This window comes from Dermacentor silvarum, chromosome 2, assembly GCF_013339745.2.
Source record: "Dermacentor silvarum isolate Dsil-2018 chromosome 2, BIME_Dsil_1.4, whole genome shotgun sequence".
In the NCBI taxonomy this organism is placed as follows: domain Eukaryota; kingdom Metazoa; phylum Arthropoda; class Arachnida; order Ixodida; family Ixodidae; genus Dermacentor; species Dermacentor silvarum.
In genome coordinates this window covers 206,431,612-206,457,724 of record NC_051155.1, presented here as the reverse complement: position 1 = coordinate 206,457,724, position 26,113 = coordinate 206,431,612, and the positions used below count along the sequence as shown (strand labels likewise).

Here is a 26,113-nt window from a genome sequence, read left to right as displayed (position 1 = left end):
TCTATCTCTCTCTCTCTTCCTTTTCCCTGGGTGGTCAATATACAAGACAATGGATCATGTGTGATATGTATTATAATACCGGTGTCACACGTACACGTCTGATTGCGATCGGGGCCGATCCGGATTAACTTGATCCTGATCGAGCGTTGCTACACGGTCATTTGCTATCGCGATCTTGCGTGATCCGGATCCGGACAGTCGCGATCAGGCCTCTTGATCGCTGCACCGATCGCTGATCTGCGCACCGAAGCGCAGTACAGTTGAAACTCGATTTAACCGAGTGATGACCACGCTCGAATTATTTGTTAAATCGGAAAGCTCGTAAAATCAAGACAGGAATATCCTCGGTCCTTCGAAATCTAAAATTGTAACGTAGCGACGCCCAAAAGCTAACACACGCCTGCGCGTGTGAAATTGGTACGTAAGAGCGCTACCGACTGCCGAGTGCGTTGTTCCGCGCGTGAACGAGGCGGGCAGCCTCGTGAATGCTGAATGAATGAATGAATGAATTCTGGGGTTCTACGTGCCAAAACCACGATTTGATTATGAGGCACGCCGTCGCGGGGGACTCGGGATTATATTTGACCACCAGGGGATCTTTAACGTTTCCCCATCAATGCACGGGACACGGGTGTTTTTGCATTTCGCCCCCATCGAAATGCGGCCGCCGCGACCGGGATTCGATCCCGCAACCTTGTGCTTAGCAGCTCAACATGCACAATAGCCGCTAAGCCACCGCGGCGGGTTCGTCAAAATAAAGATGTTTTAATGCGACAGCGTTAGGAGCGCACGCTCGAAGAAAACCTGTCTGTGTCAAAATTAGAAAATATCACCACTTCTCTTACTCAATTATTTCAGAAAAGACTTCATTAAATCCCGTTTCGTTAAGTTAGTTCCGTTAATTCGGGTTGATGACAACATTTAACCATACGGGTACCTGCCGGGGAATGTAAATTTCTTTGTTAGATCGGGAACTTCGTAAAGTCTGGCTTAGTTAGATCGATTTTTAACTGTATACTCTGAAAACGCCAAAAACATAAAGCGAAGGCAGCTCAGAAAAAAAAAAAAACATTTAAAAATCGTTTTATCAGCGACAGTATAAGCTGTAAAATTGAAATATTGTCAAAATTTAACCATACTTTGCAAATCTGAATTTGTAGCCAAGGAATTATACAGTTCTGATAGTTGCCGACGATCAGCAGATAATAATAACTCGTTCCGGATCGTTGGACCGTGAAGCAGCGACCATTGCCGATCGCGATCAAGAAATCCGATCCGGATCGACCCCTATCGCGATCAGAAGTGTACGTGCGACACCAGTATTAGTGCGTGGGCCATAGCATAATATCTCATAGATTTTGTACATATGATCTGTTAACACGTATGTGTGACCTTATAGCCAATGCACGCGTTCCTGAACGAGATGGGAACACGCAAACATATGAGCGAGGGGGAAATTCACGCCAAAATTAAGTCAGATTCTATCTTCAATCGAAAGTGCCTGGTAATAAATATTTACTTTCAGGCATCTCAGACTGAACGTCTGACGGTGAACTGATCGATCTGGAGACTTAGAGACAACAGTCTCCATAAAGCAAAACAGAAAAGGGGGATGGGGGGACAATCTTGCAATGAGAGATTTCGAGGCTTTTTTTTTTTTTTTTTCTTTCTTTTTTAATCAACAGCTTTCGAGTGTGGCCTAAACGTGGATGATAAGACAACTTGCAGCAGGTGGGAGGCGAAACCACATATTACACATTACGCGCGCGGTGCTATTCTAGCGCTGTCGGTTTGCTTTGCAGACCCCTTAAACTTTTCATAAAACAGAAATACGAAACAGAAAATATGAAAGAAAAAAATAAAGAGTTCGCAGGAGAAGGTGCGATTATTTCGAAGAGATGGCCATTAGCATGTGGGAATTACCAGAGTATAAGATGCCTCGTAGCTATGTCGAGGCAGAAACTCGTTATCTTTGACCCACCAATAGACGAAACCGCCCCCCCGAACTAGCGAACACAAAATACATATAAATAAAAAATAAAGCAACGTTTAATATTCACCTTGGTGGACCAAAAGGCCTTTCGACAAACGGAGGTCTACCCTCGGTATACATACAGCTGCTTCGGGAGGTGCTCCGCGACTGACGATTAGCGGGAGCGCGTTCGTTAACCGGTTGAGACCTCGTATCGCTTACACAGCCTAAATTTCCCTCGGTCAAGCGCCGCGCGTCAGCTATCGCCAACAGATACGGCCTGAAACAGACGAAGAGTTAAAAAATACCTGGAATCGCTTCCTCGAAAACAGCCTGCAGACATCTCGGCCGGTATCGCATATACGTCTGGCATATGCGCCTGCAGCAAATGAGCGTCACATGAAATGACTGCGCGGATGCGTGATAGTCGGAAGCAGATGTAAACGTGCATGTACATACACATGCCTACATAAGTTTTCTAAAAGCCGGTCACCGCGCTGAACATCTGCTTTGTCTAAGCATGGAAGCAGCAATGAAAAGTGCGTTATATACAAGGTGATCCTTGGTAACTTTTATAGAATTTTAATTAATGAATATCATTGTGGGGTTTTACGTGCCAAAACCACGATCTGATTATTAGGCACACCACAGTGAGGGGCTCCGGAATAAAGTACACGGATGTACACGGATGTTTTCGCATTTCGCCCCCATTGAAATACGGCTGCCGTGGCCTCGTGCTTAGCAGCCCAACACCATAGCTATACCAAATAACCACGGCAGGTTTCTATGAGATTTTAAAAATTCGCCTGTGGCAGATAGCATAATTCTTATCCTTGAACTGGATTGTTTGAAAAGGCGCACATTACTAGCACGATAAACCGAAACACATATTCAACTAATTAACAAAAATAACTAATTATATTTAATTAATGACTTTATGACACATATTGCAATTTACGAATTGCATCCCACGGGAGCGAAATGCTGAAAACACCAGTGTATTTAGATTTAGGTGCACGTTAAAGAACCCCAGGTGGTCCAAATTAATTCGGAGTCCCCCGCTACGGCGTGTCTCATAATCAGATGGTGGTCTTGGCACGTAAAACCCCATAATTTAATTAATTTACGAATTGAAGCCGGTGAGCTTGCAAGGCGTATCCATTTCGAATGAATTTCAAGAATGATGCCAGTGTGGAGATATGCGCCATCAAACTCGCCGTAAAAAGGCCCTGTTCCACTTACTTTTTTTAAACAAAACGCCGTTTTATGCATCGAAGCACGAAAGAAATTGGAACGCGCGCCCATGTATTTCGTTCCACACTTTGGGGAAATAATATCTCAAAACTGGTATCATCCTGGAGATTCATTTCAAGTGGATACATCTGGCAAGCTCACCGGCTACAATTCGTAAATTGCAATATGTGCCATAAAGTAATTAATTAAGACGATAATTAGTAAAAACTTGTTAATTAGTGGTATACGGGTTTCGATTTTTCGTGCTAGTAATGTCCGCCTCTTCGAATAATCCAATTCAAGGACAAGAATTATACTATCTGCCACAAGCGAGTTTTTTAATATTCTATAAAACTTAAAAATGATCACCCCGTATATATAAGCGCGACACAGCACGTGACGCTGCAACGGAAGGTTCTTTTTTTTTTTTTTGTGCGTCCGTATTGCTCGTGTAATGATGAATAAACTTGCACGTTCGTTTTGTAAATAAACTTTCTATACTGAGACCTTGATGTATTCAGTCATTCAGTGAGCGAGGAAGTGACCTGACAAAAGAAAGAAAAAAAAATGGAGGGGGAAAGAAATTAAGCACTACTTCAATACGAAAACAAACAAAACTCGCAATGTAATACAATCTTAGTGACGAAGCCGGTTCAACGGCCACTACACAGGCTTTCAGGATGGCACGTGCCACTCTCGTCAGGTCCCCGAACAATTCCGCTTCACAATAATCGCATGCAGAGGAAAAGAGAGTCGACGTACGCAATATGAAACCTAATCTTCTTTTATATGTAGCAAGTCTCAATCTTTTTGAGGGTGAACACGGGAACGCGTGGCCTTCTGAGCTCACAGCGCGGTTCAGCGGCGGCAACGAGAAGCATGCGCAGTGTGTCCGGCGTGCGCCAATTCTCCCGCCGCGCGCATTGCGTCACGCAAGCAAGTGCGTGTCGTCTGCTGCGCGCGTACCGCAATAAAGTAGCCGTGTTCGGGATTGGTGACGATGTTGAACTTCTCATTACGCTCCACGCGATGCATCAATAAACTTGAAAATATATGTAATGTTTTGTGGGCGTTCTCAAGATCATTGTTGATCTGTATCCAGGCCACGCATGCTCATGACACTTGTGGGCGTATTTAAAAAGTGGCTTTCGTCTTTGAGGAGCGTATATATATTCTTGCACATTACCGCATCTGTCAGAGCAGCAACTGAATTTCAGCATGCCCGCGTTCCCGAAGAAGAGAGGTGGAAAATCGTACAATATTCGCTCAAGGGATATTCACAGCGCTCCATCGGTGTTCTCGTGCACAGGCCACTAAAGACCGTCAACAGGATTATTCAGGCATTCAGCAAGGAAGACCGACTCTGTGATGCCCCACACAGGCGTCGACCAAAGGCAACGACTGAGGATGAAGACGCGCTTATGGTAGCTGCTGTCGTCGAGAACCCGTTCCAGTCCGCGAGGCAAGTGCGGGAGCAGCTAGATGTGGATGCTTCCCTTGCTACGGTCCGGCGACGCCTCCGAAGTGCTGGACTGCGAAATTCTGTAGCTGCACGTAAGCCAGTCGTCACTGCTTCGAACAAGAAGTCACGTCTCCAGTTTGCCGAAGCACACGCCTCATGTATGGCAGATGACTGGGGCCGAGTGATCTTCTCGGATGAGTCGACTTTTACAACTCGCCAAGACCAACGGATGCGAGTTTGGCGAACCAGAGGCACTCGGTAAGAAACTTTTCTTAATGCACGTTTGATTTTGCGAATGATGGTCAAAAATACGATTTCCATGCAGTTACGAGCCAGCCAATTTGCAGGGAGTCGCCGCGAGTGGCCGAAACTGTGTGAACGTGTGGGGCGCGGTGTCAAGGCATGGTCTCGGGCCTCTGCATCGCATAGAAGGTGCCCTTACATCGCAGCGATACTGCACAGAAATTTTGGACAATGTGTTGCTGCCCTAGGCCCTCAGCGTCTTTCCCGATGCCGACTTTATGTTTCAACATGAACTGGCGCCAGTTCACACGGCAAAAGTTGTCAAGGAACATATAGAAAATCGCAGAATCAGCCTGCTTTCCTGGCCGGCCAAAGGCGCTGACACGAACATCTGCGAAAATATATGGGGGTACATCAAAGTAGCCATGGTGCGAAAATCTGTCCGCCCAACGACTGGGGACGAGCTGTGGGCAGCCGTTCGACAAGAATGGGAGGACCTTCGAGCGCATCATGACTTTGTGCCAGCGCTGTACGCGTCACTGCCCTCTAGGATGGCAGCAGTCTTTCCGCAAAGGGTTGTATGACAAAATACTATCATCAAAGAGAAAATTATTCCTGCTTACTAATACTACTTCTAAACGGATCAATTTTTTTGTTGAACTTGCACCAAATAAAAGTTCGGATGTTTGTGTTCCCTTGCCTGTTCGTTGTACGATAAGAACACAGCAGAAGGAAAACTAAACAAAGTGAAAAGTTGAAGTAATTACGATAACTCCAAGCATAAGAAGCACAACGTTCTGGATTAAAAGCATCAAAATCGTGGTTTCTGTCATAATTTGGTTTCTATTGAGGGAAAAAAAACTGCTAGCAGACGACACACGCCCGCTACGATGACGTAATGAGCATGAAAGGAGCTTACCCTCCCAGAGCATGCGCGCAGATATTGTGGCTGCCGTCAGACGGCGCTGGTGATATAGAAAGCCACGCGCTCCCGTGTTCACCATCAAAAAGATTGCGACTGTACACCTTGAAGAACCCCAGTTGGTGAAAATGAATCCGAAGCCCAATACAGTGGCGTCTCTCAAAGCCGCGGTGTTACTTTGTGATGTTAAACTGGTTATATCCCATGAATCAATCAATCAATCAAGCACCAATTTTCCTGCATCTACAACAACGTTCGCGACGAACGTTGATATAATTAACAATACAATCTGATACGACGAACTCGTTTACAGGCACGGCGCACGAACAAGCTGCTTTATCGCGTGCGCCTGTTGGGTGCGTGGGGCGGAAAATCGATAACACGACGAATGCAAGAGCACACAAGCCCTCGCTTGTGATCAACGAACAATATAGCACTTATCCCTCACACACAAGATACGGTGAAGCCTGTTGGGGACAACATAATTCCAGCCCTTGAGCTGTATTGTTCAGAAAAGGCGGACATTACTCGCACGAGAAATCAAAACACATATTCAACACATTAAATATGCACTAATAACGAACTCATTAATTAGTTTACTGCAACGCATTTACGAATAGTACCCGGTGAGTTTGCAAGGCGTATCCACTTGGAATGATTTCCAGAATGACGCCAGTTTGGAGATATGTGCCATCAAATTCGCCGTAAAGATGCACTGTTCTTCCATTAACTTTTTTTAAACAAAATGCTCTTTCATGCATTCAAACACAAAAGCAACTTGAACGCCCAGTGTATTTCGTCCTACACTTTGACGAAATAATATCTCGAAACTGGTGCCATCCTGTAAATTAATTTCAAGTGGATACGTCTTGCAAGCTCACCGGCTACATTTCGTAAATTGCAATATGCGCCGTAAAGTAATTAATTAAGAAGTTGATTAGTGAAGTTTTGTTAAATGGTGGATTATGTGTTTCGATTTCTCGTGCTAGTAACGTCCGCCTCTTCGAATAAGCCAGCTGAAGGACAAGAATAATGCATGCTTTCTGCCACAGGTGACGTTTAAAAAAATTGGGGCAGTTTCGCACTAGTGGCGCGAAGACTGGATGAACAGCGAAGCTAGCGGCCCCACCTAGCTTCGTCGGGAAACGTTTCTCGTACGATCCGCACCGCAGTCTCTTGCTTTTCGCGGGCGCGCACGGAGCTAAGCGTAGACAAGTTCGTGTTGAACCACAGTCTATCGCACACTCGGCAACTGTGTCCAAACTCACTGTTCAGAAACTCGTGGGCAAACCGTCCGTCGGCACCTCCCGTCGCTATCCGCACTTGCCGCTGGAAATTATCCAGAACTCGCAGGCCCGAATCGTTTTGGCGACGGTTCTGGTTGCTCAAACGGGTTTGCTCCCTATCGCGGGTTCGAAACTCTGTGTCTTCTGTCATTCGCCGTCGTTTAGTCGCCGCTTCGCCGGCGCGATACTCTGGATCAGCCCGAAGTCGTCTCATCCGCTCTCGAGTAGCGGCGCGCTGTCTTTCGCGCCGCGCTTCCTCTTCCTCGCTTAGTGACGATCTTCCTCCGTCGCCCCATTCCCCTCCACAGCGATGTCGATGCGGCGGCGACCATGGCGGCGACGCGGAGCTACCCCTGGGACCTGACGTCACGGCGGTGACCAGTCCCCACGGCATGGTGACGTCATGGCTCGGCTCCCGCAGCTGTTGCGAGGCTCGGCGCAGCCGGTGCGAGGCGTTGCTAGGCGACGCATGTGACGCAATCGCTCGGCGAGGTTTTTCGGCGTACACCTAACGGCATAACCACCGGCTTAAACAGCTTCGCTGTTTAAATTGTCGAAAACGTAAAACTGATCCCCTCTTATATTGCTACAGCAGCTCTCCGTGTACGATTTACCGTGGTAATCTGTCCTTCCCCTTATCGAAAAGCGGATTGTGCCATAAGTGCGGAAGTGGGCTCTTGCGTGAAAACACGCAATTCATGTGCAGTAATTAACCTTTGCACTTTCAAAGCCCGGTAGCACGATATTTTGTCCGAGGCACCTCATGGCAGAACGAAGAATTAACGTCGAAATAACTTCATACGTTGTCGAGCGTTACATAAGCGGCAGGTGTAAGCGCCTTGATAATACTGCGCGCATTCTACTAGACCACCTCCGGAATTTCGGGCCCGAATGCACAAAGGTGTTGGCCATACGAATAAGACATGCGAAGACGACTGCCCGTGACAAACGATTCTTATACGAATGAGCAGCTTTACTAATTTCGCGCAGCATTGACGCTAGTTTCGCCAATGGTTTCGCCGCTGCTCGACTTTCTTTCTCTCTTTACGTCCCTTTTGCCACTTGTCCCTTAAGGCACCCTCTTCGGGAGGGCTATTAAAGCGCTATTTATTTATTTATTGGTTTATTTATTTATTTATTTCTATTTATTGTACCTTCAAATGGGTGTACTTGATCCCCCCCCCCCCCCCATTTCTTTCTTTCTTCTTTCTTTTTTTTTTATGATCGTCAACTGTCGCGATGGTCGAGCCACGAAGAAACTTTCCCAACACACAGTTTTTCTTTGTGGCGTCGGTTATGTGCTTTATGTAAGCTATATATAGTCTCTCGTACTCCATGCAGCCTCGTGCCATCTGACACGTCGCGCGTTAGGTATATGTTCCCTCAATTCTGAGTCATCCCAGCGCAAAGTGGGTAAGCAGTGCTCTCTCTCGTTTGTCGCAGTCGGGGCCGGTGATCCCGATGCCCGTTCCGTCCAGCTTCAACGACGTGACGCAGAGCAAGGCGCTGCGCGACTTCGTCGGTTGGGTCTGGTACGACGTGGCGTTTTTCGCTCCCGCTCGCTGGGAGAAGCTGCGGGGTTCCGGAGGCCTTCGCGTGTTTCTACGCTTCGGCAGCGTCCACTACGAGGCCCGAGTCTACCTGAACGGAGCTCCTGTGGGCGCGCACGTGGGCGGTCATCTGCCCTTTTCAGCAGAGGTAAGCCTTCATGCCTATACACTATTAGAACGGTCACTGCTGAATGGACACTTGTGTGTATACGCTTGTAACTGTTTCCACCACAACTCTCTAAAGTTGAGTTAAATATGGAACAATGAGTTGTTCTTGCAACTTGTGTTCCCGAAAATCATTTTGCTCTTAGGGCTTATCGCCTTCCACGTTATAGATTTCTAAGCCTTAATCCATGCCCTTCGTCGCTACAGAGACACGCTAGTGCGGCATACAGGCAATCCCGGTATACACCATAGTTGAGTTTAAGAAGCCTGGATTATGGTGCATTGTTTAGCGTTTGCAGTTTCATCATCATCATCAGCAGCAGCAGCAGCAGCAGCAGCAGCAGCAGCAGCAGCAGCAGCAGCAGCAGCAGCAGCAGCAGCAGCCGCAGCAGCAGCAGCAGCAGCAGCAGCAGCAGCAGCAGCAGCAGCAGCAGCAGCAGCAGCAGCAGCAGCAGCAGCAGCAGCAGCAGCAGCAGCAGCAGCAGCAGCAGCAGCAGCAGCAGCAGCAGCAGCAGCAGCAGCAGCAGCAGCAGCAGCAGCAGCAGCAGCAGCAGCAGCAGCAGCAGCAGCAGCAGCAGCAGCAGCAGCAGCAGCAGCAGCAGCAGCAGCAGCAGCAGCAGCAGCAGCAGCAGCAGCAGCAGCAGCAGCAGCAGCAGCAGCAGCAGCAGCAGCAGCAGCAGCAGCAGCAGCAGCAGCAGCAGCAGCAGCAGCAGCAGCAGCAGCAGCAGCAGCAGCAGCAGCAGCAGCAGCAGCAGCAGCAGCAGCAGCAGCAGCAGCAGCAGCAGCAGCAGCAGCAGCAGCAGCAGCAGCAGCAGCAGCAGCAGCAGCAGCAGCAGCAGCAGCAGCAGCAGCAGCAGCAGCAGCAGCAGCAGCAGCAGCAGCAGCAGCAGCAGCAGCAGCAGCAGCAGCAGCAGCAGCAGCAGCAGCAGCAGCAGCAGCAGCAGCAGCAGCAGCAGCCGCCGCCGCCGCCGCCGCCGCCGCCGCCGCCGCCGCCGCCTATACCACTGCAGGACGAAGGCCTCTCCCTGCGATCTCCAATTACCCCTGTCTTGCGCTAGCGTATTCCAACTTGCTTGCGCCTGCAAATTTTACCCCTGTCTTGCCCTAGCGTATTCCAACTTGCTTGCGCCTGCAAATTTCCTAACTTCATCATCCCATCTGGTTTTCTGCCGACCTCGACTGCGCTTCCCTTCTCTTGGTATCCCTTACGCATCTTGGCTTATACGCAGCAATGATGCTAGTACTAATCTTAATGCTTGAAATATAATTGATATCGGGCATCGCATGGACACACGGCCTACACCAGTGCCTCCTCTAAGTAATACGCGCGCCGTCGTACGCACGCAAACAGCATCCACTCGCTGGCAGAACACAAGCAAACTTATGAGCGGATTGTCCACGTCCTAAGAATCCCGGTAGGCTAATTAATGCGCTTGAAGTGTTCATATAATGGAATATCGCAAAAATGTATTTATCGCAGTCTTCACCTTTGCATGGACACACGCCTACACACATAGCACTTACAAGAAAGTGCCTGCGAGCGTGCAAGAAGTTACTCAACAGCAAAATGCTAACCTTTATAACTTTATAAATCAGTATACAGAAAGTGGACAAGCGTCCACCAGCATATAACGTGCGCACAAATTTTGCATTTGCGCTGTATATATGTGAACCCCAAGCGAAGCCGTGACCACGGCGACGGCAGGAATTAATGCGCTTGAAGTGTTCATATAATGATATCGCAATATGTATTTATCGCATCTTCACCTTTGCATGGACACACGGCCTACACACATAGCACTTACAAGAAAGTGCCTGCGAGCGTGCAAAATTTACTCAACAGCAAAACGCTAACCTTTATAACTTTATAAATCAGTATACAGAAAGTGGACAAGCGTCCACCAGCATATAACGTGCGCACAAATTTTGCATGTGCGCTGTATATATGGAACCCCAAGCGAGCGTGTTCCACGGTATTCAATAAAGCGCAGAGAGAAACGGTTGACTAGCAACGAAGTGCAGAAGTTGGTGAACCCGATCCAAAGCCCGAACAGTATGCGCGCCTCTGACCGCGAGACGCTCGTACTTGACGCGCACAAAGCCCGTGTATGCCCACGTTCTTTTTTCTTAATTGAAAGACATGCCCGGTTCATAGCGAATATTTAGTGAATGTGAGAATACATGCATCTGAGCGACTTGTTGCGGTCCCACCAATCAGAGGGAAGCAAGCACTTTGCATAATATGCAATTTCCGCCAGATGAATCCGACAACAAATAAAATGCCTAATAAATATAACAATATAATGACACGAAATATGATGACGATCGTTATTTCTTCAGCGTTTTACTCAAAGTAATTTAAGAGTGAATGAATAAATACAAGACAGTGACAGAGTGTTTTGGTTAATCTGCAGGAATATTCGACCTCAAGTAGCCTCTTGAATTGTAAGGACAATGTGAACAGAGCACTGAAGGTACACGTTGAACTGGTGGGGCTGGACGCTAGGGGGGGGGGGGTTAACTCGGCCTCAGGGGGGGGGGGTGTTACAACACCCTCCCCCCCCTTCCCCCCCCCCCCCCCCCCCCCGTCGGTGCGCCACTGGCCCGAACCGTATGTGCCTCTGACCGCGAGATGCTCGTACTTGACCCGCACGAAGCGCGTATATGCCCGCTCTTTTTTTATTATTATTTTGTACAATACTTTTTAACTGAGACAAGCCCGGTGCATAGCGAATATTTGGTGAATATGAGAATATATGCATCTGAGCGGCAGGTTGCGGTCCCAACAATTAGAGCCTGCGAATGCGGCGAAAAAGATAACTCCGGCAATATCCAAAGCCGGTCTGGGCGCCTGTCTCATGGATAACAGATGCTATATACCGTGTGTCCCAGCTAACATTATAGCTGGGACACCCTGTATGTATGGCTGACCCGCACTTGCTCGCCGGCGAACGGCTTGCGCTACTGGTCGAGTTTCTTGAATGCCAGCCGTGGGGATACGCCCAAGAGCATGACGGTGCGTGTCTCCGAAGGCTAATTGTCCTTTCCACAAACAGGCGCGTACATGCAGACAGTGTGGTTTGGCCGTTATCGTTATGCTATAGCGACTGCCACATGAGCTCGCCCGTGCCCGCGAGCTGTGAGGCGCATGACTGCATGAAGAGGAGGAATACTGCTCCTGTTAAATATCTCTCGTCACTATTATTCATTGCGATGGCAACTTTCCTCAGGTGACGGGAGTCCTCCGCTACGGCCGTAAGAACCTGCTGACCGTGGCGGTAAACAACACGCTAACCGCGGCTACCATTCCCCAGGGTACACTGTTCCGACCGAATAACACCAGCAGGTAAGATTAACCTTTTGTTTTTTAAGATGACGCTTGAGCATACATTCGTGCTTGTACAGAAATAGCAAATTATGCGAAAGAAGATGGCGCCTAATTCACTGAGGCGTTCGCACGTAAACATCCGCACGCGTCAACCGGTTGATTACCACAGACAAGAGCAACAATAGGATGCGTTTACATAAATTCGAAACTACAGCGAGTCGCTTTGTCCTTCTAGTGCAGAACATTATAGAATACACTACACTTTTAGCGCATCGCATTTACACTAGGTTGACCTGCCTTTCGTTGCCGCCGACGACCTGGCTGCAGCGCAAGCGTACGTGTTTTGGATATATACGTTACACGAGGACGCGTGTGAATGCGTTGTATTAGCGTGTCTCGATAGCAGTGACGCGGCGCTATCGAGGCACCGTATACGTTGAATGTGCGAAGTGCCAACGTTCCCGACCGACGTTCGCCCTGGCTGGAGCACCGCATGCACCAGTATGTGTTCGTTAAGATTATATACAGGGTGTCCCAACTATTATGCACCAAGATTTAAAAATACGGAAATGACATGTAGCTGGACAGAACCAAATAAATGTTGTTTGCCGTCGCTTGGAGATACTGAGATTAGGTTTGCACTGCGCCTAATTACATAATTAGTGTAAATAATTATTGAACTTCTCAAATGTTACAATTAGATGAAAAGTGTCAATGAGAAAATTGTATAGCAGCATGAAAAACTCCCGATACAGCTTTCTGTTGATCAATACGTGCTACATAAAAGTGCCTCGAGGGGCCAGTCGCGCAGCAATTTTGCGTGTGTTCGCGGGCTTCTTTCACGCTCGGAAAAACGCATTTATGTAGCCCGTTTAGAGCAACAGAAAGCTGTATCGGGAGTTTTTCACGCTGCCCTACAAGTTTCTCATTGACACTTTCATCGAATTGTAATATTTGAGAAGATAATAATTAGGACTGATTATGTAATAAGGCGAAATGCAATAAAATAATCTATGTATCTCCAAGCGACCGCAACCAACATTACCTTCGTTCTATCTGGCTACGTGAAATTTGCATACATTTAAACTTCGGCTAAAATTACCTGGGACACCCTTTATGTATACGCCGTACAGCTAATGCGATGTCATATTCACGTAAACAAACACACAGGTGTCAAGCGATTGCGAATCTACCCCTTACGGGCTGACAGTTTTGTGAATTTGGCGCCTGGATCGGTTCACTGGACTCCGCGTTGCCTCTGAAATTACTACCGACGTCGTCAATCCACTACCAGGTATCCCAACGGCTACTATCGCCTGGATGTGCCTTTCGACTTCTTCAACTATGCGGGCATCCACAGGAGCGTCGCTTTGTACACCACTCCGAGTGACTTCATAGACGACGTTCTCTTCGTGACCAAGAAGGCAACGGATGAACTCGGTGAGTGAATGCCTGTATATACGCCTTGTGCATTTGCCGTTGTTAACGTCGAGATCAAACCACGAGGTACCGCGTGCATGAGAGTCAGCGTTCTCGTTGGCAGCTGATGCTCAGTTCTCTCGCTGCCACTCGCGGTGCCAAAAGATTGTCAAACTTGTGTGTCTTCCTTATGCTTTGGCCAAGAAAGGCCGCGCCAAAGTTACAGGTACGCACGCTACCCTGATACGAGGAATCTAGAATTGAACTAAAGGCGAGGTAAGAGAAAAAGAGCAGTATTTGGCAGCGCTTAAGCAGCAGGTATCGGCACCTTTCGGGTGATCGGTGTCTTTACCTGCCATTGGCAGTTTTTCCCTCAGTAGTTAATAGGTCTGCTATTCATCCCCCACAACGGTGCAGCTTATATACCCCGCTTCTGAAACAGTTAATGCACTCTTTTACTCTCTGCATGAGTGAAGAACCTTTAAGAGTAACTGTTATTAGATAGGGACAAAGAAAGGAGACACTGATACGTGTACACGCACACAGCGCCGTGCGTCTGCTGCACGCGCTGATTTTGGAACACCCACCCAAACTGCCACGTTTATTAACTACTACTACTACTATACTACTACTACTACTACTACTACTACTACTACTACTACTACTACTACTACTACTACTACTACTAATAATAATAATAATAATAATAATAATAATAATAATAAAATTGGCTGAGGTGTAACTCTTGTAAACCTAGTTAACACGAGCGAAAGGTCTGTCTGGCTTTGTTTTGCAAAGACTACGCACACAGTGTTTAATTAATGCACACGTCCGCGCTTGGTAAGCTTCGCTATAACCTGCTAATCTGGCCTCCCTTTCCTCCGGTGTTTCAGCAGCCAACTTTGCCTTTGCTTGAGATTTCGCAGCCTGCCGTCCAGCTATATCTACTGGATGATTGGATTCATCCTGTCGTTTGCGCTGAAGCGCACGCACAGATGGCCCAGCCGGTGCGCCATCCATGGCGATATTGAGCGACCAAGCGCCGGCGATGCAGCCGTTAAACCTTCGCCTAGTCAGGTGGCACCGCAGCGGTGAGGCTCCGAGCGAGCTCAGCTGCGACGCCTTTCCGCAGTGGATCACGTGGCGTGACTTAATTAATACATGCCACATTTGCGCTCCTGCGGCTCGCGCTCCGGCAGCTCAAGGTCATTGCGACGCGATGGATGACCTTGCGAGACATGGCGTAGTAGAGCTTTCGCTCTAATAATAATAATAATGATATAATAATAATAATAATAATAATAATAATAATAATAATAATAATAATAATAATAATAATAATAATAATAATAATAATAATAATATATTCACAGCATTGTGCAACGTCCTCTACAGTACAACATGATGACTGTGTAACAACACTATACAAACACTGATCTTCCCATACTGCAAAACTCCAGCGGTGGTGGACTTCAGCGTTGACGTGAAGACTGAGAACGGAACGTCCAACTGCCGCGTGGCCCTGCTGGACGATCGGGGCGATGTGGCTGCTTCGTCCGCGGGCTGCGCAGGTCAGCTGTCCCTGAGCGACGCCAAGCTGTGGTGGCCCGTGGGCATGCACAGCGAGCCGGGATACCTCTACACGGCCAGGGTAAGGTGGCGTACGAAGGACACGTGCGACTTCTTTTGTATAAGGGGTGAGCTGGTTCGTCATGATGGCTCTACAATAGGAAAGCGACCCTATTTCCATTTTTGTATTGATTAAATAGTCTATATAGATTAGCCTTCCTTCGTATTTGACGGAGGAGCAGGCTCCCCAAACTTTATTTTCGAAACTGCTACGCTCATCTGGCGTGGTGGATTAAAAGTGCAGAAATGGGAAAGGCTTTCACTATTCAATAGCACCCGATCTGGCTTATCAGTAATGAATTATTCGACGTTTTAACGCGATAGCGTTAAAGGCCCCATGTCGCAGAAAATCCGGCGTCGGTGTCGGCGTGCGGCGTTCGCGGCCAAGAAAATCATGCCGAACCACTCTGACTACGCAGGCCTTCCGCGTGGCGCAGATGCGCAGATGAACTAATTGAATTTCTCAAAGTAAAATGCGCCAGAAAAATCGCAAAGTACGACTTAACTACAACCTACAGGTACGATAGCGTCTGATTGTAATTTGAATATACGAAAAAAAAACATAATTCTGTTATGCTACGTGGAAACTCACACACAAAGCCCTTTTACAACATTTATACCATTGATACAGCGGCGCCTCGCGGTTGGTGTTGCTTGCAAAAATACCATCCAGATGGCGCTCGCCTCCTCGGCAGCGGCGCGCCGATGCGAAGGTACAGAAAAAGAAAGCTGCAGTTGCCGGGAAGCCTGATGAACAGTCAGGGATCTTTGAATGCTATCGCGTTCCACTCTTATGCGAAGCTTAAGCGCCCACCATTTTTTTGTAATGAACAAACTCGTTAAGTGAACGTGTTTCCCGCGATATCGCCTGTCGTTGCCATCGCCCTGACCCTCCTCCTAATCATCGTCGTCATCATAGTTATAATGAGATGATTGCCATCGCCATCAGAACTCTTACAAACCAGCACAACTTCCGCTAAAACGTAACCATCCACTGGGACAGCGAGCCAGACAGCAAACTGGAAGTTCCCCCGGTGCTAATTAATTGGACCACTGTCACGAACCAACAAACCCCGCCGAAAATCAGACCTGAAATAGATATTTCTGAGAGCACATGTTCTCTCGAGAGGTGCAAATACATTATTGCGTCGTCTCCACCATCGCTCGACTCGACGCTCGTCACCGTGCGCTTTGCGCGCTCGACCACACTATCAACGGGCCATTTCTTCCGCGCAGGTGGAAGCCACGGTGGGCGACGCGACTGACGTCTACTACCAGAAAGTGGGCCTCCGCACCGTGCGGGTCACCAATGAAAGCTTGCTCATCAACGAGCGGCCCTTCTACCTGATGGGTTTCGGCAAGCACGAGGACTCGAACGTGAGCAGCCTGGACCGTGCATGGTGTCATGTTCAGGAAACGGGCAGCTGCGCAGTCGACAATATGGTTGCACGATAAAGTAACTGGCGCGGCCAATTAAAACGAAATTTCAGCCTGCCTAAAAAGCATATAGTTTAAGATAGCGTAGATATGCAAAGTAGCCTCAGTACAAAATTTTACGTTTGAAATACGAATGGATGCGTCATGGAAGGCTGATACTAAAAGCAGCGCTACTCGGTGAAGACGAGCGACCGTGTCAAACTACACAAAAACTGACCTATCAACCAAGGTCGACGCACTGAAATTGGGACATTCAGCTGATGCAGTGTTGCATAAGCGCAAAATATTTTTGCATTATTTGCATTGCTTCCTCCGTTCCATTGTCAGACCGTATGTATTTTCCGGACCCTCAAGTTCTGATATCAAGTATTCTGTTAAATTTTTTATTCACTTTTCTTGGCGTGCATGTTCGTCGATGTTGTCTTCTTTCGCCTCGACTTTGACGCGTTTTTCATTTTTTGACTAGGAAGCCAGGTGGACTGATACCGGAGATAGTGCAGTCTATGATCCAATCGGTTAATTTTCGAATATATTGGTGGTATTTACGCCTATACCGTTAAGTTTATGTGCTTTGCGATTAATTTTCGCGTTTTATCTCGTTGAGAACAACATTTTGATAACTTTTCTGGCTCGCTACGATGCTCTGGAAGCGCGAAAGGGCGGTTTTTGAAGACAATGTCTTTTTACCTGACTTCACACGGGTTTGACGTATCTGGGATCTGGGTATCTCGTAACCACTTCCAGAAAAAGAAAACGGTCTTTTAGCGCCTCCGGAGCGTCGTAGCGATTTGTTAACGGTATCAAAATGTAGGTAGGTCTCAACGAGAAAAAAAAGCGGTCGCAGAGTAGGTTAAACTGGCGATGCGGGCTCAATTAGCGCCAAGATAGTCGAAAATTAACCACTTTGTATCATATCCCTGTAAAGGGTGCCCCGCCGTAGATGTAGGCATGCTGTGGCAAAGCCGCCGTACAACACACTTTGGGAAATGGAGCGACTTCAGTTGAACTAAGTAGCAGGGTGTCAAACCGAGCCGGAAGTGAACCGTTATCTTCAGCTGAACCAGTACCGAACCAACTAATTATATTTTCGCCGTTTTGGAACCGAATCCAAACCGGAACTTACTGAAGTAACCGTTCCAAACCGGTTCGACAAACGCTTTAGAACGCCGTGTCGACCTGCTGATAGGGCACGTCAGAGGGAAAACGTTTGGCAAAGGCTCAAAGACTCTCATTGTCGGCAAACGATTCCCGCTCTACAGGAAGTCGAAAATAACTATATATAACCTTAACTCAATTCTGATGCTTATTATGTTAAATTTTGTGCAACCAAGGCTGCCCTTAGGGGAAAGGCGAAGTGAAGAGGACAGTATTTATGTTTGAATTATTTGCTTAGTCTATTTATCGCATAGATACATAATGAACTGATCTCAATTTATACCCGCCGGGGTGGCTCAGTCAGCTAAGAGGTTGTGCTGCTGAGCACGAGATCGCGGGATCGAATCCTGGCCGCGGCGGCCGCATTTCGATGTAGGCGAAATGCAAAAACGCCCGTGTGCTTGCGTTGTAGTGCACGTTAAAGAACCCAAGGTTCTTTAACCTTGGGTTCTTTGACCTTGAACACCTTGGGGTCAAAATTATTCCGGAGCCCTCCACTACGGCGTGTCTCATAATCAGAACTAGTTTTGGCACGTAAAACCCTAGAAAGAAGAAGAGGTCAATTTACACCAGACATTCGGCTACAATAACAAAAAAAAATTATTTCTTCCAGGGTGGTCTTGAAGGTTTGCGGAAAAAACACTGGCAAACAATAAAATGTGTCCTACTCTAGCATTTATATTGGTAGCAGTGGGACATCACGCTGGAGGAATTGAACGTACTACATATAGCCTTAATATTTGTCTACTCGACCTGATACGTGAGCAGGTCAATATTGGACACAAACAAGGACCTCAGTTGTTTGGTTCCCCCTGCCATTTGTTCCTCTGGCAGCTTAGGCACAATGTCCTTGTTTGAAACTGGACTATATATTCGGATGGGCAGAGAAACAGAGTGTCCATGTTTCTACCTTTCTTTCATGACCTTCGTAACTATCTTTATGCTATCAGTATAGTGATTGATATATGGTGATTGGTAAAATATGGTGATTGATATTTTCCTGAAAAATTCGTGCAAGCACAATCTTACAGAAAGTAATGTTTTAACTTACTGCGGGACCTCTGTAAAGTAGGTTACTGAGAGGCTCTGCGGCTCATTGTCAGGGAGAGTTAAGTCAGTCTCCAGATCGGCTTCTTCTGGCGTCAAGGAAAATGACTAGTCACTCGATGTGCTAGCTGCCTCTTGAACACCTATGTTCCCTTAATTGCCATATACTTAATTGCGGCGGTTCCTGGGCCATTTCGCTTATCCCGTAGTATACGTGCTTACACACAGTAATTGTATTCTAAAAAGAATATGAAAAAAACTAGTTTAAAAGATACCAGACTGTGTAGCGAATTATAAAGAGTAAATCTGCGATTAAAAAAAAAACGGGTAAAACCATGTAGCGCAGTTATGGAGGTGTGGGGCAGGCGTCCCACTCCTCCCTTCATCGTGAGTGTCCCATTCTTCTCAAGATCACATGAAGAGTCGTAAATTAAGATTAAGAGCACAGTGATAAAAAACAGCCCAGTAAAACATGCTTTAAGACAAATCTGCCCCTTTTTGTTTGTCTTCGGATGGCAACAACAAAACTGCTAATTTGTGCAGTCGAAAAGGCGATTTTGGGCCCACCCTCACTTGTCCACGACAAAGCGGTATTAAATTACTACGGAAACTATATGTACGGTGGAGCTATCTCCGATGGGTTTTCTGAACTGAGTAGATCAAGTGATGTTAAATGCAATTAAATGGAAACTGAGACATACACCCAATCGTAGCAATTGCGACGACTGAGTAGATCAAGTGATGTTAAATGTAATTAAATGGAAAATGACACATGCACCCAATCGTAGCAATTAATTGCTACAAAAGAAACCCATGCGGGTTCCTCGAAAGAAAAGCCTCGCAGTTGAAGAAAAATTGGTCCTGGTCCGGGACTCAAACCAGGGATCACCGCTTTTCCGCGGCAGCCGCTCTACCATCTGAGCTAACCAGGCGGCTAGCAGATGGCAGGTCGAAGTCGAATTCATCGACAACTCGAAGCAAAGGCAAGTGTTTGACGTAAAAGTTCAGCGGGAACTCGCTAGGTGGAGAGAAGTAATTAAATATAAAATGAGACATCCACCCAATCGTAGCAATAGCTACAAAGGAAACCTATACGGGTTCCTCGAAAGAAAAGCCTCGCAGTTGAAGAAAAATTCGTCCTGGTCCGGAACTCGAACCCGGGACCACCGCCTTTTATTCGTAGCAATTTCTACGATTGGGGTGGATGTCTCATTTTCAATTTAATTACTTCTCTCCACCTAGCGGGCTTCCGCTGAACTATTACGTCAAAAACTTGCCTTTGCTTCGAGTTGTCGATGAATTCGACTTTGCCCTGCCATCTGCTAGCCGCCATGGTTAGCACAGATGGTAGAGCGGCTCTGCTAGGAGAAATATAGTAGTCGATTCGATACTTCGCTCCTCCCGAATGCGTCATTTACTTCAATGCTATTTCAAAACATGATATCGGTCAACAAATTGGCATGGGCTCCATGGGCAGGTGACGTACCGTTATAGTTGCGGCGTTCACTGCAGATTCGTGGCAAGGGTCTCGACATGGCGCTCGTGGTGAAGGACTTCAACTTGATCCACTGGCTGGGCGCCAACTCGTTCCGCACGTCTCACTACCCGTACGCCGAGGAGATCATGGACCAGGCGGACGCCCAGGGCATCGCCGTCATCGACGAGGCGCCCGCTGTGGCCCTTTCGTACGTAGGCTTTACACTTTTATTGCGTTAGCAATTATATGGGCACTCAAGGCGCATTTCTGCCGTCACCGTCGCCGTGAGGTTCCGTATTATGTCCAACGGCAATAAAGTCATCGCCGCGTGCCGTATGCTGCATGTGCGAGTAAAAGAGCGCGAGGGGAGCCGACGATTGCGACTCAATCTGGCGCGCGCGAGGGAGGAAGGCGTAGAGCAAACGCGAAGTCTTCCGTCGCGCGAAAGGCGGTGGGGTAATGCGAACAAGGTAATTCTTGTGCGCGCTGACACCATGCTTGTTAATTCAGTTAGTAAGCGAATGTTTCCAAGTTTACACGGCCAATAAAACTACTATCCTTACTTCGAATAGCTGTCTCCTAATTTGCTATCGCAATCGATGCTTCGCCTTTCGGGTAGAACTGCTACTTTTTCTCCGCTCTTGACGAACTTGTGAGAATCCGAACCCTACACCCTTTCATCCTCCGAACTTTAACTTTGGCGAACGATTACCATTTTTTTAAATTATGTGGCCCCTGAACAGATGCGGAAATCTTGAGCATGGCCGCTCTATCAAGACACGCAAGCGCGCAAATGAATATTTGACAAATTGAGAATTTGCTAATTAACTGTTAAACTAATTACTTTACGCCACATGTTGCAATTTCCGAATTGTAGCAGGTGCAGTCTTGGAAAGAATTCTGAGGATGGCACCCCTTTCGAAGTTTGCGACAAAATGGGTCGGTGCTTCAATAACTACCGAGCTTAAGTCCATAAAAAGGCGTTTTGGTAAGAAGGTAAATTGAACAACAGTGCATTTTTACAAGATTGACTGCGCTTATCTCCAATTTGCTGCAAGTTTCAAAATTCGTTCCAAGTGGATGTGCCTTTTGAAATCACTGGCTTCAGTTCATGTATTGCAATATTTGCACTGAAGTAATTAGTTTAAAAGTTAATTAGTAAAATTATGTTAATTAGTCAATTATGCGTATTATGCGTGTAGTGTTCCAGCTCAATAAGTAGATTTGTGCTAAATACCACAGGCGTTTTCTTTTTAATTATTTTAACGTTACAATAAAACACCCGGTATATGGTTGATGCAGTCCACCAGGCATTACCTTCCTTCCCTGCAAGGGTTCTAGCCGCACGTAAAACTAACTAACCGACCAACTGACCGACCGACCGACTGACAATCACTCACTCACTCACTCACTCAATAAATAAATAAATAAATAAATAAATAAAATAAATAAATAAATAAATAAATAAATAAACCAATCGATCAATCGATCAATCAATCACTCGCCCACTCATTCTGGCGCAGCTCTTTCGACGACGCAATGCTGGAGCAGCACAAAGAACGCATGAGGGAGCTGGTGCAACGCGACAAGAACCGGCCCTCGGTCATTCTGTGGTCGGTGGCCAACGAGCCGAGGTCCAACAAGCATCCGGCAGGTCGCTACTTCGCCAGTCTCGCAGACTACGTCCGCACTATGGATGCCACGCGGCCCATCACTGCGGCCCTCAGCACGAATTACGACCAGGACCTCGCGGTGAGGACGCAGTCAGCGCGATGTCCGTCGGCACAGTTCCGCAGTTCGGCCTGTTAGGTTGATACGAGAAATATCTCTTCTCGCAACCATGCCTTCTCATAAATAGCAGAAACCTCATCACAAAAGCGTACATTGTAAACAGAAATGAGCCCAAGAGGGAGTAAATAGCTCGTTCTGTAGCAAATTCTCCACCAGGAAATTTACTTCACTCCCTTATATTGGTGTAAGAAGCTCGCACCACCCCTGAGTGAAGTTTTCAGGGAGTAGAAAAGAGCTACAATTTTATCCCTGTGTAAGTGGAGTATTTATGTGGAATAACGGGAGCTTCTTAAAAGGGGTCGGAGGCCTTTTAACAATTATCTCGTGGTCTTCTTTCTTATTATTAATTATCTGCGATTTCTTTGCGGACGGGAAACTTGCTTAAGTGTCATATGATATAAAATTTACGCTAAAGGTCTGCCTTTATTAAGAGGTTTAAATGAGCTATACCTAGTCCAAAAAATAGGCAAAGTTGTTTAGTTATTATTTCTGAACAAATTACGTCGCGTCACTTTTGTGGGAGTAAATGACAGTCTGTCTCGAAAGTATACTCCCATGTTACTCAGTTAATGTTAGAGGCACACAGTACTGTATCACTTTAAACTGTTGTAGTGTTTGTTATTAAGATTACTTATTCTTTCCAAACTCTATTTTCGTTACTTAGAAAAGGAAATGTATGTCAAATTCGTATATTTTTTTTTAATTTTGCGCCGATACTGCAGCTCAGGCACGTCAGTTTGACGTCACGGCAAGCTGTTGAGGAGCGTACCACCCATCTTTCTTTTTTGTGTATTGTATTTTGTGGTTTACCAATTGCCTATAGATGTGGGTTTCGATAAGTAAAAGGCCATAAGAACTCTTCAGCTTTTTAAGGAACACTAAGATAAATATGGTTATTTGTATTAGTAACAATAAAAAGGACAGCTGTATTAGTAAATTACCATTCTACATGCAATACCAAAAAAAGACACTGTCTTTTTCGGTTCAAGGACAAGCTTTTTGGTTCGAGACTCAAGGACAAACCCATTCTCTTCCCACGCGCTGCAGGGCGACCACATGGACGTCATCATGCACAACAATTACCCGGCCTGGTACAGTGACACCGGCTCGACCGAAGTCATCGTGCCGCAGATCGTGGACGAGTACAAACACATGTGGGAGCGATACCGGAAGCCCATCATGATAAGCGAGTACGGAGCCGCCTCTGTCGTCGGCCTCCACGCCGACCCGGCGTTCGTCTTCACCGAGGACTTCCAGACGGAGGCCTTCGGCTGCTTCCATCGGGCATTCGACCAGCTGCGCGAGAGGGGCTTCTTTTTCGGCGAGCACGTGTGGAACTTCGCCGACTTCATGACCACGCAGAAAGACAATCGAGTTTACGGGAACCGCAAGGGCATCCTGACGCGAGAACGCCAGCCTAAAGCTGCGGCAAAAGTGATCCGCTGCCGCTATTACAAACTGGCCAACAGGGCACTAGCAGATTCTGATGCCTACTGTGTTCCGGACGGGCGACCATAAATTGGGTGGGTATATTTACCTGGGAACGACCATGCAGTACACGGGGATACGTTTTTTTTTTTTTTTTTTGTAAATTTACACTGTTTATGCTGTACAAACACCAAAGGAAGGGAAGCGCAGTGGAGGACGGTAGAAAATTAGGCGGGGTGATGACATTAGGTAATTTCAAGGCGCAAGTTGGGATCATCTATAGTGCTAGACAGGGATTATTGGAGATCGCTGGGAGAGACCTTCGTCCTGCAGTGTACATAAATAAATAGGCTGATATGATGACGGTGATGATGATATTGATGATGACGATGATGATGATGATGATGATGATGATGACATACAATATGAATGCTTCAGCGTCTGTGCACGTATATGTGGCTGTGAACTTCTCTCCTTATCTTTATACCCGCTTTTCTTTTTTCAGTGCAGCATAGCCAACTGGGCTCAGCCTAGTGTTACTCCCTGTCTTTCCATCTATCTATCTATCTATCTATCTATCTATCTATCTATCTATCTATCTATCTATCTATCTATCTATCTATCTATCTATCTATGCTGAAGCTCTAAGAAAAAGCCAGCTGCTGCAATTATGTACTGCATTGATGAAGTAAAAGGTGTCAAGGATTCGACACAGGGGCATAGCCAGAGGAAGAGGGAGGGGGAGCACACTATGCACATGCGCCCCTCCCTTCTCCCAAATGTCTGTGTACCAAGATACCTGACATAACACGACGTACGACAACACCCGCCTGATTTTACTCTTCTCGCCCCCTCCCCCGGTCAAGAGCAAGCGGAGGAGGAGGTGGTCTAACAATGTGCCGCTTCTCGCGTACCTGTGCTCCTTACAAGGGCTGCATAAGTAGCGTCACTTCCGGAACGCAATCACGTCACCCCAAACAAAACCGCCGCGTTCCTTTCCCATCTTCACCACCTATCTACGACTTCTAGTTCTCTCGCTCTCTCTGTCTCTTCCACGCCTACGACAAGTGTGACGACTGACAGAAACCTGGATACCACTGGTGGTGGCTCCTCCTACCCGAGTTCATATGACATTTCGTGCGTGTTAGGAGTCATGTGTTACGTCGCGTGTAAGTCCCTATGAAAGAAAGCACGGGAATGGGCAGGAGGAGTGATTCCCACAAGGTATATTGCGAAAGCGTTCTATCTTGACGAATATTTAACTAGATGTCAACTCAGTGGCAGGATCGGCTTTTTTTTTTTTCGTTCGTAAGTATAGCTTAATTTCTATTGGTCAGCCGCGTCCAACACCGTGATTGGCTAGAATGTGCTCTAATAAGCACAGTTTTAGCGTAAGAACATTTTCGGAAATACGGGACCACTTTTGTGGCGTGAAGATACGCTTTACTAAAGTCACTTTTTCTCGTCTGGTACAGTTCAAGCTGAAGTCGCACCCCAGCGCAAACGTACAAAAATCAAAATAGTCCATATACGCCGTGAAACCGCCTTAAACGCGCGCTTGATTAGGAATGTCACCAGTCAATTTTCACAAATCAATTGCCGACTAAAAACAATATCGTCCGCGTCTCCCTAAACATTTATACAAGCGCAACTAAACTGCCCTCCAACAACTGTACTAAAAACAATAGCTCGCAAGTTCATAGCTGCGCCGCAGGCTCTACAAATTGTCGCAGCATTTTAGCGTCAGCGCATAACGTCATGCCACAGGTGCGAATTGTCCAGCCTAACGACAGAACCGTCCGTGTGAAGCACAGTCAGGTGCTACGAACAGTTGTCCGACGCCTGTTCCGACGAGACCGTCAGTCGGCAGGGGGTCCGAAAGGCCACAACATGGCAGCCTTCGTGCGCGTTGAGGTGCGAATGCAGATAGTAACATCGCCGGTGTCCTGAATCTGCACCTCGTCGTCCTGAAACTCGCTGGCACGCAGGCCGGACCCAACGCCGCTCAAGGAACAGCTCAGGCCCCACTCTAAAGCAAGCTCCGTGTGCGTGCGAGGAAGCAGCTGGCGGACCGCACTGGTCCCAGCTGTGGTCCCGGGGCTCTCACCTTTGCTCTCTACATGCGTCTCCTTCCGGGCGGCGGCCGCCTTGCGTTCTTTCTTCTTTATCTTCGCCAGCCTCTTCTTTTGGTGACTCTTCCTTTTGCCGTGCTTGCGACGCTTCTTTCGTCGCTTGCTTGGCGCACGCAGAGCGGTCTGGTCTAGCAAAACCTCGTCTTCAGTTTTCGCTACGTCTTCGACGACGGCTACAATACCACCAGCACGAGCAATGATACTGCCTCCGCTTCTCGAAGCAGCCACCAACGCCTCGGAAGCCGGGGCGTCGTCAAAAGACTCGGCCTTGCTTTGCGTGCCCACGCTCCGAACTTCCAGTGCTCCGGACTCGTTTGGACATTCAACGAGCTCGAGCTGCTTTTGTTCATTCTGGCTATAAGGCGGTGAACACGAGCCAATAGAAAACTCTTCCGTGGTTTCCTGCAGTGACTGGCTGTCGTGTGGCATTTGGAAAG

The 26,113-nt window shown here is 47.3% G+C and overlaps 2 protein-coding genes across 5 annotated transcripts in view; one reads left to right on the top strand and one right to left on the bottom strand.

The window, feature by feature from the left end:
* The window catches only part of LOC119442484 (transmembrane ascorbate-dependent reductase CYB561), a 42,651-nt gene extending 40,481 nt beyond the window's left edge, over positions 1-2,170 (bottom strand). The window contains exon 1 of the mRNA XM_037707384.2: positions 2,061-2,170. Coding sequence (XP_037563312.1) covers positions 2,061-2,113 — 53 coding nt within the window. The 5' untranslated portion in view covers positions 2,114-2,170. The remainder of the gene's footprint in view (positions 1-2,060) is intronic.
* The window catches only part of LOC119442482 (beta-glucuronidase), a 70,050-nt gene that overhangs the window by 1,821 nt on the left and 42,116 nt on the right, over positions 1-26,113 (top strand). The window contains exons 2-9 of one of the 4 annotated variants that reach the window (XM_037707382.2): positions 8,562-8,816; positions 12,064-12,179; positions 13,456-13,601; positions 15,041-15,231; positions 16,446-16,586; positions 20,361-20,533; positions 21,849-22,077; positions 23,164-23,925. The exons of 2 other annotated variants lie outside the window; for them this stretch is intronic. In XM_037707382.2, coding sequence (XP_037563310.1) covers positions 8,562-8,816; positions 12,064-12,179; positions 13,456-13,601; positions 15,041-15,231; positions 16,446-16,586; positions 20,361-20,533; positions 21,849-22,077; positions 23,164-23,634 — 1,722 coding nt within the window. In that variant the 3' untranslated portion in view covers positions 23,635-23,925. Of the gene's footprint in view, positions 1-8,561; positions 8,817-12,063; positions 12,180-13,455; positions 13,602-15,040; positions 15,232-16,445; positions 16,587-20,360; positions 20,534-21,848; positions 22,078-23,163; positions 23,926-26,113 lie in introns of those variants that run through there. One more of the 4 variants, XM_049662202.1, reaches the window with a different exon arrangement.